At 43.1% G+C, this 13,677-nt stretch overlaps 1 protein-coding gene, 1 non-coding gene and 1 pseudogene across 2 annotated transcripts; all 3 read right to left on the bottom strand.

The window, feature by feature from the left end:
* Nucleotides 1-6,230: 6,230 nt before the first annotated feature.
* LOC111525957 (olfactory receptor 2H2) lies at nt 6,231-7,168 on the bottom strand. Its single transcript, XM_023191639.2, is given in 2 exon segments — nt 6,231-6,580; nt 6,583-7,168. Coding segments are annotated over 2 exon segments (936 nt in total).
* Nucleotides 7,169-12,421: 5,253 nt separating this feature from the next.
* On the bottom strand, nt 12,422-12,911 carry LOC111525958 (annotated as a pseudogene).
* Nucleotides 12,912-13,137: 226 nt separating this feature from the next.
* LOC111526004 lies at nt 13,138-13,224 on the bottom strand. The gene has a single exon (XR_002726261.1). It is a non-coding gene; the product is annotated as a small nucleolar RNA Z195/SNORD33/SNORD32 family (small nucleolar RNA).
* Nucleotides 13,225-13,677: the final 453 nt, after the last annotated feature.

The following is a 13,677-nucleotide window of genomic DNA, read 5'->3' on the forward strand; positions in this document are numbered from 1 at the left end:
TATTTAAACTGATGTCTTCTCCATTAGTAAGAGTTGTACCTTTACAGGTGTAAATTTATTTACAAAAGGAAAACTTGTACCCTGTTTTACAGCATTCTCTAGTCTGATGATTTTCAATTGTTAGCTCAAAATAATCCATATGCTAAAGATAGTTTGAGGTGGCATATACCGGTACCCTTCAAGGGTGAGCGATTAATTCTGCATAGGAGGAGCCAGAAGGTTTCCCTTCCCTGGGAGAGAGAGGGATAAGACTGGGCTGGGCCCTACACATAAGTATCTATCCATGAATCAGTGAGCCCTTCAGATGTTTGAGTTTTTTTTTTTGGAGATGGAGTCTCACTCTGTCTCCCAGGCTGGAATGCAGTGGCATGATCTCAGTTCACCGAAACCTCCACCTCCTGGGTTCAAGTGGTTCTTCTACCTCAGCCTCCCAAGTAAGGGGATTACAGGCACTTGCCACCTGCCCTGGCTATTATTATTATTATTATTTGTATTTTTAATAGAGGTTTTTTATTTTTTATTAGAGACTTCATATTTTTAGTAGAGATGAGGTTCTTGAATAATGTTCCTTTAAGGCTTCCAACTCACATGTCATGTTAGAATGAATAGTTAAGTGCCTGCCCTCAGGAGACTTAAACCATGTATGTTTGAAACATCTGTAAGGGATTTTTTTTTCTTTTTTTCTAGTTGTGTTCAATTCAGTAGTTTCTGTATCTTCTGAAATAATCCCTACCTTCCTCCTTAATCATTAATCATTTTGCTCCCTGGTATAACTCCTTTCCCCACATCTCCCTATCTTAATGCACAACATGCTTATTTCTGTCTGTAGCCTTTTCTGTTATAGAACCAAACTGGGGTCTGCTTGCCTGGTGCAATAAAACCAGATACCTACACCAAGGATTGCGCCAACAGAAAGAAAGGCATTGATTGCAGGACACCACGCAGGGAGGACCAGGCAGCTAAATGCTCAAATCCTGGCCTCCCTGATGTTTTGCAGGCACCGGTGTTAGTGGCAGAATGTATCAGAGTTACATGGCATAAAAAATGTGTTAGCAGCTGCGAATCCGTATGGGTCTGCAGCAACCTCACTTTTTGCCTCCTCAGAAGAAAGAATCTGACTGAGGGGCATAAGGCAGAGTAAGAGACTGAGGCAAATTTTACAACAGGAGTAAAAGTTTATTAAAAAGGTTTACAGCAGGAACAAAAGGAAGTAAAGCCCACTTGGAAGGGGGCCAAGTGGGCAACTTGAGAGATCAAGTGCATGGCTTGACCTTGACTTAGGGTTTTCTGTGTTGGCATGCTTCCAGGGTCCCTTCTCCCCGATTCTTCCCTTGGGGTGGGCTGTCTGCATGGACAGTGGTCTGCTAGTGCTTGGGAGGGGCCACGTGCATGGTATGTTTACTGGAGTTGTACGCATCCTCGCTTGAGGCATTATTCCCTTACCAGGGAGTCTTATTACGAGGTTATAAACCAGTTAACGCTGCCATTTCCCCTCTTAGTCCCCATGCATGAGCCCACTTGCCCAACTCCTGAGATCTTATCAGTTTCAGGTTTTTCTGTTTATTGGGAGACTGTTTTTTCCTGGCACGGACTGTGACCAATTATTATTTTAGAGACAGCTTAACAACCACCTGTCACCTGATGGTTGCCTGTCATTCCTGATGGGGAAGGAGGCCCTTTCCCGCCCTGCTCATGTCTGACTAACTACTGTAGCACAGGTTTTTAAAGGCAGTGTGCAGTGGCTCACACCTGTAATCCCAGCACTTTGAGAGGCCGAGGTAGGAAGATCACTTGAACCCAGGAGTTCAAGAACAGCCTGGGCAACAAAGTAAGACTGCAACTCTACAAGAAATCAAAAAATTAGCCAAACATGGTGGCACATGCCTGTACTCCCAGCCACTCAGAAGGCTGAGGTGAGAGGATCCCTGGGGCCCAGGAGGTCGAGGCTGCACTGAGCCGTGATTGTGCCACTGCACTCCAACTTGGACAACATGGCAAGACCCTGTCTCAAAAAACAAAAAACAAAACAAAACAAAGGCAGGGGTAAACTTCAGAAAAGTAGAAGCTACAAGGAACATTGTAAATCAATGCATGGAGGTTCCACATTTTTTTTTTTTTTTTGAGACGGAGTGTCACTCTGTCGCCCAGGTTGGAGTGCAGTGGTGCGATCTTGGCTCACTGCAAGCTTTGCCTCCCAGGATCAGCCCATTCTCCTGCCTCAGCCTCCCGAGTAGCTGGGACTACAGGCTCCCGCCACCAGGCCCGGTTAATTTTTTTTTTTTTTTGTATTTTTAGTAGAGACAGGGTTTCACTGTGTTAGCCAGGATGGTCTTAATCTCCTGACCTCATTATCTGCCCACATCGACCTCCCAAAGTGCTGGGATTATAGGTGTGAGCCACTGCGCCCAGCTTCCACATTGGTTTTGATCTAAAGGGGTGGGATATCTTGAATCGGGCTTACAGGCTATAGATAGATTCAAAGATTTTTCTGGTCAGGTATGGTGGGTCATGCCTGTAATCCCAGCGCTTTGGGAGGCCAAGGAGAGAGGATCCCTTTGAGACCAGCCTAGGAAACATAACAAGGCCCTGTATCTACACATAAAAATTTTTTTAAATTAGAGGCTGAGGCGGGAGAACTGCTTGAGCCTGGGAGGTTAAGCTGCAGTGAGCTACGATCGCAACTGCATTCCGGCCTGGGTAACGGAGCAAAAGCCTGTCTCAAAAAAACAAAAACAAAAAAAGCCCCAAAATTTGCAAAAGGTTAAGGAAGAGAAGCTTTGTTTAAAAATTTGGGGTCCAGTAGAAAAATGTTAACTGGCTAGGAGGTGTTACTTTCTCCAAGCCCCTCAGGAAGAAACTTAGAACAAAGAACGACGGTTAAAGTTCAGTTGTCATTTTCCTGTCCTCTGAGGTCTATGCCAGCAGATCCATTTGGTGGGGTTCCGAGTTTCTGAGACAACTCAGAGACATATGTTAAGATGTTATCTTTAGTTTCTATGAGGAAATCAAACCTATTCGGAACGCTTAACTTCCTTGGCTGTTGTCTTAGGCTGCTATTACCTTCTTGCTTATCAAGTTGCTACTTATTTCTCAGAGCTAGCTAGGTGCCTGGAATTTTCCTTGAAGAAACTCAGGATTTTGCTTTATTTCCATGCTTGGGAGTTCACAGGCCCCTAAAAAGGGGGTCTCTGCATCTCATTTCCACACAGTCAGCAAATATTTCTTACTGATTTTGTTTACTCTTCTGTGGTTCAAACCTCTAAGAAGATGTCTATGATCACTGCCGCTCCAAGCACTCACACACTTTTTTCTTCAATTCTGTATTCCTGTAGACTCTTATTTGCTCCAATTCAGTTGTGTAACTGTCATTCATGCTGGCACTATGTGTCTGACCATCCCTATTTTCGTTGGACATCGTGGGGTTTGTGATAGAGTAACCTTATATTGGATTTTCTCACAGAGTATCCAATAGATGACTGTTACATGGAAATTGAATGAATTTGGGATAAGAGATGTTAGTTTTAAGGCCTATGTTAAACCATTTATTCAACAAAGCAGATTCTTTTAGACTGCTTTATTTAATTCTCTGTTGCACTTTACGTAGAGTCTGTCTAGAAGTGATTTTACTATACACAAACATTACAGCCTCTGGCTGTAGGGAACTGATAAACAGGAGAAAAGTATAGACATTTCTAGGTGCCAGTAAGAGAAAGAAGATAAGAGGGGGTCATAAAAAAAGGTCTTACTACAGTGATTTGAAAAATGGAATTAAGGTTAGCCTTACCTATAGGGCTGAGATTATGATTATGATTATTTGAGACAGAGTCTCGCTCTGTTGCCCAGGCTGAAGTTCAGTGGCATGATCTCGGCTCACTGCAACCTCCGCCTCCCAGGTTCTCCTGCCTTAACCTCCTAAGTAGCTGGGATTACAGGCGTGTGCCACCACGCCCAGCTAGGTTTTTTTTTTTTTTTTTTGTATTTTCAGTAGAGACGGGGTTTCACCATGTTGGTCAGGCTGGTCCTGAACTCCAGACCTTGCAATCGCCTGCCTTGGTCTCCCAAAGTACTGGGATTATAGGTGTGAGCCACTGTGCCTGGCTGATTAGGATTATTAAATATAAAATGGGGGCTCTACATTAAGATTAGGATATGCTCTAATGAGGTCAAGGAGACAATAAGATTAACACAAGGATGGCTAGAATAAAGATTAGGACTATAAAAGAATTAATGTTGTTGTTCTGTGCCAATGCCAGGGTAAATGTTGAATCAAAATCATTTTATGTTGGAACTAGAAATAAAACTAAGATTTTCCTTTTTCTTATTTTATCAGTGTGTACTCAAAGGGAATTTGGTATTGCTGCCCTTGCTAGGGAAAAGCTGGGAGACAGCATCTGTGGGATTGGAACCCCAGAACCTTTTAGATATTCTCTTTGGAGAGTAAGGTTCATTCATTCATTCATTCATTCATTCATTCATACATTTATAAAACTGGGTGCCAGTTTTATGCAAAATTCTAGTCCTTGTCTTCTGAGAGCCTGAAATCTAGTGGGTGAACTAAGCCAGAAACACACACACAATGAACTGTAACACAACTTTTTCCCAAAGTTTTATTGTTCTATTGTTTCTTATGCTTTGAAGTATTTGAAAAACTCTTATTTTAAGGAAGCAAAACCCCTTCGGCTGGGGGACCATTTAGATATAGTTTTAGATTGAAATGATTTCCTCAAAGCTTGTTGAGAAGTTGAAGCTTTTCACCTGGGCTCGGGAGGCATTATTTGTACCAAAAGGCAAGGTTAAGAGCATGGAGTCTGGAGCCAGTTTTCCTGGGTTCAAATCCTGGCTTGTACATTTTCAATTGGTAACATAAATTCTGTGTTTTAGTTTTTACCTCTGAAAAAGGACAATAATATTATCTGTTTCATGGTGGTGTTGAAGGATTAAATGAGTCAATATGTGTAAATTACAGGCGGTTCCTGAGTTTGACCACTTTTTGACTTTATGATGATGCAAAAGAAGTACATTCAGTAGAAACCGTACTTTGAGTACCAATATAACCATTCTGTTTTTTATTTTCAGTACAGTATTCAGCAAATTACATGAGATATTCAAAACTTTATTATAAAATAGACTTTGTGTTGAGGATTTTGCTGAACTGTAGGCTAATGTAAGTGTTCTGAGTATGTTTAAGGTAGGCTAGGCTAAGCTATGATGTTTGGTAGGTTAGGTGTATGAAATGCATATTCAACTTACAATATTTTCAGTATATGATAGGTTTATTGGGAGGTAACATCATCATAAATCAAGGAGCATCTGTTCTTTAAGTGTTACTTGGGTTATCATAACAATTACATAAATGCTTTATAATATCATAACAATACCTATGTCTTTGAGCAAAGTACAGTTCAGGTGACCCTGGAGCAGAAGTCTGGGATGTCACATGCAATACCATATTTGGCCGGTAGATGACACCAAGGTCCACAATGTCGAAATTGTGCCAGCCTAAACATTAAGATATTTTTGTGTCTTTCTAGCTGCTCCTTTACCTGCGGTTTGTGGGCGTTGTAAGGGAAGAAATAGGACCAAAGAATCTAATTTACATTATTAAAGCTAATCTACAAATTTCCTTTGTAAGGCTCAAGCCTGAAATATTGAGATATTTGATTATGGTGTGAAAGCAACAGTGTGTATTTGAGGGTTGCCTGACTGAAAATTATGGGGCCTGGATTTTAGTTCTGATGCTGTGGACACTGTGTGTTCCTGGATGAGTTTCTGAACTTAACTGGGTTTCAGCTTCCCCTTCTTTTTTGCTGTTATTTGAGGAATAAAATAGAATGAGAATGCAAAACAGACATATAATGAAGTGGAAAAACATGAGGGAGAAGCAAAGAAGATGTGGTAGGAATTAGAATTCGAGGTGAAGGAATAGTGGGCATACGGCAAGGGAGGGGAATTAAAAATGGAAATGATAAAGGCAGGAACATGACTATGGAGGCGAAGACAAAATAGAAAAATATAAAATATTATACTTAATGCCTATAATTTGTCACGTAAAGATACCTCCCTTTACTACATTTCAGATGCTGTCTCTTGCACGCATACACACAGACGTGGCTTTCATCCATTCTCGCAATGTAATGGGTGTGAGGAAGGCAGAGGGGCAGGGAACTCAAACTTTCTGATAAAAGCACATAGAATCTCCTCTCTTTTAAAGCACATTAAGCAGCTCTCCCTTAGATTTGTGTGGGCCCCATTTCCTTCCCCAGCAATCTCCTGAATGCCCTGGTTACCTCCTTGTTCCTCAGGGTGTAGACGAGAGGGTTAAGTAAAGGAGTGCCCACTGCATAGAAGAGACTAAAGAACTTCCCCCTCTCTTGGGCATAGGGATTTTTGGGCTGGAGGTAAACAGCAATGACTGAGCTGTAGAAGAGGGTGACCACAGTGAGATGAGAGGAGCAGGTCCCAAAAGCTTTCCTCCGCCCTTTTGCAGAGTTAATCCTCAACACTGCCCGGGTAATGGCTCCATAAGAGACAAAGATGAGGCTGAGAGGCACAACCAAGATGAAGGCACTGGCAACAGCCACTGGATCTCATTGTAGGAGGTGTCCCCACAGGATAGTCGAATTAGAGCTGGGACCTCACAGACAAAATCATCCACCTGCCGATGGGGGCAGAAGGGCAGGCGCAGGGTGGATGGTATCTGGACCACTGATTCCACCAGCCCAATGACCCAGGCCACAGATGCCAGCTGCCAGCACAGGCGGGGGTGGATGATGGTGGCATAGTGGAGAGGCTGGCAGACAGCCACGTAGCGATCAAAAGCCATCACTGTCAAGAGGATGCACTCAGTGGTCCCCAGGGACAGGAAGATGAAGAGCTGAACAGAGCAGCCCAGGAAGCTGATGGTCTTCTTTGGGCCCCAGAGGTTAATCAGCATCTGGGGGACACAACTCGTGGTGAAGCAGAGGTCCAAGAAGGAGAGGTTGGAGAGGAAAAAGTACATTGGGGAGTGGAGCCTGGGGTCCAGCACAGATAGCAGGATGATGAGTGTGTTGCCCACCAGGGTTAGGAGGTAGGAAGTGGAGACAACCATGAAGAGAGTCCTTTCCAGTGCTGGGTGTTCAGAGAAGCCCAGAAGGAGGAAGCCCATGGGGGAGCTTTGGTTAACCATGGTCTTTTCTTGTTTGTACCTGGAAGGATGAGGCTGTCACCCCAGTGTGATTCAACTTGTCTTATCAAAAGTCAGCCTGGGTGTTTGTGAGGTCACAGCAGGTGGGTGTTTCTCTTCTGTCTCTGCTCACCCAGCCTCCCTTTCCCAGGCTTATCACCATCCAGCAGCTCCTTCTCGTTCCCTGTTCTTTCTGGTCAAACATTGTCTAGTCAGAATGAGGAAACCATGAATGTACTGGACAGCGGATGGAGACTCACACTGGTGCCTCTGACTTCCTGGGTGAGGGCAGAGGAGGCTGATTTAAAACAGCATTAATTCATTCATTCATTCAAGGGAAACTTATTGAGTGCCACTATGTTCTGAATGCTGTTCTACAGTTGTCTCTTATTTATTGGATGATCTCGTAATGTATATTGAATGAATTTTCTGATAAGTTGTCTCTGTAGGCTCAATTATTGCTGTATTGGTTGAATGAATTTTATAGAACTCTGTACATTCCATTTATTTTGTATTTTTTCATTTGCAAGTGAGCTTATCAGAGACGGTGAGATCTCTGTAAGAGAGATTTTGTTTTGTTTTAAGATGTCCCCACTTACGGAGAGACCAGGTTGGTTGCCCTGGCCTTTTTAGCAACCTAAGTTGCTGAACCAACTGACCTGAAGGGAGGGGTGGAAATTGGTCCACATGCTTTGTCCTTGCCATGAGTAGCTTACAAGTAGGAGGCGAGAGTGGCCACAAGCATGTTAAAATCACCTGGAGTTATCACCAGGAGTTCACAGGAACATTATGGAAAGACTCCAAGAGTCACTCTCCCTAAATCCTGTGGTCTTTCAGACACCACCAAAAAAAGAATCCAAATTTTAAAGACCAGTAACAGCAATGTACTGGGTGAATGAGAGTAAAGGTTCTGTAGGATGACTGACCTATTTGGTCGGATATATCAGGGAAAGCTTCCTAGAGGAGGTGGCTGGGTTTTTTCCTTAAAATGGAGATGTATTGGGGCATAGAAGGTCAGCTGAGAGCTGGAGGTGGGAGACTGAAGCCACTCTGGCAGGTCAGAGACAAAGACTCAGGGTCTTATAGGACCTTAGGAAGGCCATGAGGGGAGCAGAGGAGATGGTGGGCCACCCCACAAACGTGCCATGGAGTTCAGGGGATGGCAGGAGTGTCTTCCTCTTACAGGGTCTCCATTTGTATTAAGTTCTATCACATCTCCTTTTTTGCCAGGACTCTCTGCCATTGTCTCTTCTTCCTCTTTCTCCCATTATTCTTTTCTTGCTTAAAATATATTTTTAATTTTTAAAATATTGTTACATATTTAAACATAAGTATGAGTAAGGCAAATTGCAGTTTAAAGAATAATAATATCAGGGCCGGGCGCGGTGGCTCACGCCTGTAATCCCAGCACTTTGGGAGGCCGAGGCAGGTGGATCACGAGGTCAGCAGTTCAAGACCAGCCTGACCAACATAGTGAAACCCTGTCTCTACTGAAAATACAAAAAAATTAGCTGGGCATGGTGGAGGGTGCCTGTAATCCCAGCTACTTGGGAGGCCGAGGCAAGAGAATCTCTTGAAACTAGAAGGCAGAGATTGCAGTGAGCCGAGATTGCACCACTGCACTCTAGCCTGGGCAATGAGAGCAAAATTCTGTCTAAAAAAAAAAAGAAGAAGAAGAATAACGTCAACCCCTGGTATGCCCATCAAGCAGGTTAAGGAACTGAGCAAATGTTTCAAATATCTTAGAAGCTCCTGTGTGCCCCTCCCTGCTCTCTCAATTCCTCACCGCCTCAAGACGGCACCACCATTCTGTTTTTGTTTTTTTTTTTTTAGACGGAGTCACATTCTGTAGCCCAGGCTGGAGTGCAATGGTGTGATCTCTGTTCACTGCAACCTCCACCTCCAGGGCTCAAGCTATTGTCCTGCCTCAGCCTCGCAAGTAGCAGGGATTATAGGTACTCATGACCATGTTCAGCTAATTTTTGTATTTTTAGTAGAGATGGGGTTTTGCCGTGTTGGCCAGGCTGGTCTCAGACTCCTGACCTCAGGTGATCCGCCCGCCTCAGCCCCACAAAGTGCTGGGATTACAGGCGTGAGCCACCGTGCCTGGCCTCTAAAATTTTAATTATGCCTTCGCTTTCATTTTTTGAGATGTATTTCACATATCATAAAATTCGCCCTTTTGAAGTGTGTAATTTAGTGGTTTAAAGTATATTCACAAGTTGTGCAACCAACATCATTTACTTCCAGAACATTTCATCACCCCCAAAAGAAACCTCATGCTCATTAGCTGCCACCCCCCTCCTTTGTTTTCTTTGTAATATAAAATTCTTTGCATGTAACCTTAAACAATAGCCAGCTGTTTCTTATTCATCCATCATGTGTCATTCTAATTAATTTTCTACATTTCTAAGTTTGTCATTATCTTGGCATTTTACTCCTTTCCTTTCTCTGCTATATTGCTGAATCTCTTTAGATTACACCTTTCTTAGTGACTCTTTGTTTCTCTTTCCCTCTTTGATCTCTGTCTTTTCCACTCTCATTATTTTTCTCCTTCACCTTTTCCTTCTGATATATTCATGCATTGGTCTGTGCATTTATTCATTTCTTAAACCCCAAAGTGCCAGCATTGTGTTAGGAGCTGGGGAAGGAGTTGGGAGGTCCCTTGAAAGGGGTTTATGATAGGCTAGTGACCATGACCTACCCTTGCTGTTAGTAAGGTGTTTCCTGTGTGCCAAGCATGGTGATAAACAACTCCCTGAACATCTGGTTCTCACAGTGACCCTATAAAGAGATATAATTACCCCAATTTTACCAAAAAGTGAACAGTCACAGACAAGATAAGAGACTTATATAAGGTTACCTAGCCAATAAGTGCTAGGACTAAGATTTTAGAATATGTTTAACTCCAAATCTGGTGCTCCAGTGTTGAGGATAGGTGGAAACTGATATCTCAGAGCCAAAGAGCAAAGGTTCTACTTACCTTCAATCAAATAAAAATCTCTTCTGCTACCAGCAATCCCCATAACAGAGCTCTTAATTGGCACCCAGCCTCCACTTGTACATCAGGAAGAAACAAAAAAATAAATAAATAAATAAAGAGGAATGGGCATCCTTGAATGGGCAACTGCATCTCTGGTCACAATAGGGATTGCTAATGCTGACCATCTGGCACTTTTCTAAGCACACATGTGTGTGATGAGCTGGAGCTGGCTGAGACTATCTCTTGATTAGTAAAATTTAGGAATTTTGTGCGACAGTTATTAAACCATTGGTGGCTTGAGACAGCCATGCCAGGAATATTTACACTATGAAAATTGGCAAACACTACAAATTAGGGCTCTCCCCATCTGCCACCAACCAAGATGTTTATTAAACATTTAGCCTACACTGCTGATTGTCCTTCACAACTGTACGTATTATTCTCTTCCTTCCAATATGAAGAAGTTGAAACAAAGAAATATAAATAACTTTCCCAAGGCAGTAAGTAAGCACCAGAGCTGATGGTTGAACCCAAATCTGCTAACTGTAGAGGGTGTGCACCAACCGAAGCCCACCAAATCTCTGCAGGGAGGATGAGGCCAAGGTCAGAACTTTGCCATTGAGTTCTTTGACATCGAGTTCTTTGCCAACAATCTTCCCCCTCCATCTAGGGAGAGGTGCGCCTCTGTTTTAGTGGCATTGGAGGTAGAAATGTTGACATGGTATGGTGGTAGAGAGAGGGATCCCATGGAGGGAAAGCGCTCATTAATTCTGCTGAGACCCTAGGGTCCATAGCCCACAGACAATTCATTAGCCACTAATTATGGTAAAGGGGGCAGGGGAATATCTATAGGAAATATGCCAGCAATAGTCATCACTGTGGTAGGTAAAAGAGGTCCCTCACTGCTTCTTTCTGTCAATAGGAAGAAAAAGGACAGTGTCTCTCTTCCCCACCACATCCAGTGAGTCCCAGGCATCCTGATAGTCCTCTCAAGCTTATGATTCATCCATTCAGAACCTCAGTTGTTTAAGTTCTCAGCTTCCTCCTTTTCTATGTAATTCTGTGATGGATCACATTGTAGTAACAGAATTATAAAGCTCTGGATTTGGAGAGTACTTAGAACATTTAGCCAATCTTCAGTTTAGCCAAAAACTGAATCGTTTTGCTTCTCTTCAATTAGAAAGGGAGCCTATGGGGTCAGCTAATAAATGGCATGTACTAGGTCCATGGATCTACCCAGTAGTCATTTCTGCAGCCTTTAAATCTGTAACTGGGATGCACATGCTTGGCAGTTGGCAGAATCCCCACATAGTTCTTTAATCTGTGGAGTAAGAACTACAGATTCAACTGGAAGCCCTGAATCTACACCTCTTACCACAAAGACAGTGAATCAAGAACAGTATCATGATTCAAGGGAAATAGCTGATTGATGCCACCTTTAAAGGATGTGAGGGTTTGTTCCTATCATAGTTCACATTTAATTCACCTGTCTGGTCACTACAAAAATCAGATGCATCTTGAAAGGTGACCAGACTAGCACAAACCCAACCAAGAAATAGCTGTAATTGCAGCTGTTGTGCCTGATTAACGTGGTTTCAGGTCCATGTTATATAGCTTTTAATCTGTTGAATAATGTGTTCTTTTCTTTTTGAGATGGAATCTCACTTTGTTGCCCAGACTGGAGTGCAACGGCACGATCTTGGCTCTCTGCAACCTCTGCCTCCCGAGTTCAAGCGATTCTCCTGCCTCAGCCTCCTGAGTAGCTGGGACTGTAGGCGAATGCCACCACGCCCGGCTAATTTTTGTATTTTTAGTAGAGGGTTTCTCCATATTGTCAGGCTGGTCTAACTCCTGACCTTGTGATCTGCCTGCCTCGGACTCCCAAAGTGCTGGGATTACAGACGTGAGCCACTGCGCCTGGATGAATGTATTCTTTTCAAATACTATCAGGAAGAAAGACCAAAGGCAGTTTGAATTTACAGGGTATGGATATAAGTGTACATTTACATTTACATTTTTGCTTCAGTACCATGTTAAAACTCTCCCATTATAATAGGGTCCATATAATAGGGACATGAATGTGCTGCAACTCCGGCAGAAAAGCCTTGATTTCTATAGTGTAAATATTCTCACCATGGCCAATTTTAAACTGTCAATGTGAGATTACTGAAAATGCAGAGTTGTAGAGAAATGTACAGTAACACACCATTATACAGAAGAATTTATAATACAGAGGGTTGTTTTTTTTTTTTTGCATAAACAAACGGTCTTTATTAGGCTAAGACCAGAAGTCCATGGGTCTTGAGGAGACCTGTGTGTATTTGTCAGTTTTCTTTTTCATGTTCTTTTCCGCCTATTTCTGCAGCCTCATAAGCTGTTTCTTCTTCTGGTAGTGGATCTTGGCCTTCTCCTTCCTCTTCTCCAGGGCGGCTGTCACTGCCTGGTACTTCCAGCTAACTTCATGAGCCGGGTGTCTAGGCAGACAAACTTTCTCGTAGGCTTCAGACACACAGCCTTGAGGGCAGCAGGAACCACTATCGCTTTTTCTTGTCATAGGGCGGCGGAATGCCATCAGACACCTTGAGGTGGTTCAGGGTGGCCTGGCCTCGCTGGGTCTTTTGGGGCAGCCGGCCTTGCACCATCCACCAGAAGATGCCTCTGGGGCCGAGAAATGGCAGGGCCTCGAGAAGGGTTCGTGTTCATCTGCTTGCGGAGAAAGGCCTGCGGAAAGGCCAGGTACTTCAACTTGTTTCTGTAGAAATTGCCAGAAATGTTGATGCTCTTGCAGCGCACGACCACCACCTTCTGGCCTAGAAGGAGGGAAAGGGTTGGGAAGTGCTGAGGGTGCCACCTGAAGGCTGTCCCTCTACCTGTGACTGCACACAGACAGTGATGGGCAGAGCGGAGTTCATGTTTAAATTAAAAGACAACCTAATGGAAAATCACTTCTGAGCCAGGAGGACCGCACTCAAGGAATGGGAGTGGCTGGCAGGTCTCAGAGCAGCAGTGCATGGGGTTGGTCTCATGGCCATGAAACTCAAACGAAAGATGGTGATTGTTGCTCATCACCGATCCAGAATATTTTTATTATACAGATAACATCATTTAGTATTTTTATTATACAGACATAACAGATATAAATAACCAGAATAGTATAGAAAATATGGTAAGATAAATACCTAGAAAATGAAGAGCTTAGGGATTTTTTACCTATGTCTTAAAATAACTTATTAAAATAATAGTCATGTTTAACAACTGATTTGCACAATTTCTGAAAATTTAACTGTTGGCTTCATAAGGCAGGATGAACTAGCTGCAACACACCACTGAACGTGGACTTTCTGGACATTCCGCAAAACATCACATTGTTCCACTGTATCAACAATATCTTATTAATCAAACAGAATGAGCCATGAGGGAAGCATATTGGCGACACTGGTAAGACAAATGCACTCCAGAGAGTGGCAGATATACCCTGTGAAGATTCAGCATCCTCCACATCTTTGAAGTTTTTAAACTTCATGCCAGG

This window comes from Piliocolobus tephrosceles, chromosome 5, assembly GCF_002776525.5.
Source record: "Piliocolobus tephrosceles isolate RC106 chromosome 5, ASM277652v3, whole genome shotgun sequence".
NCBI lineage: Eukaryota > Metazoa > Chordata > Mammalia > Primates > Cercopithecidae > Piliocolobus > Piliocolobus tephrosceles.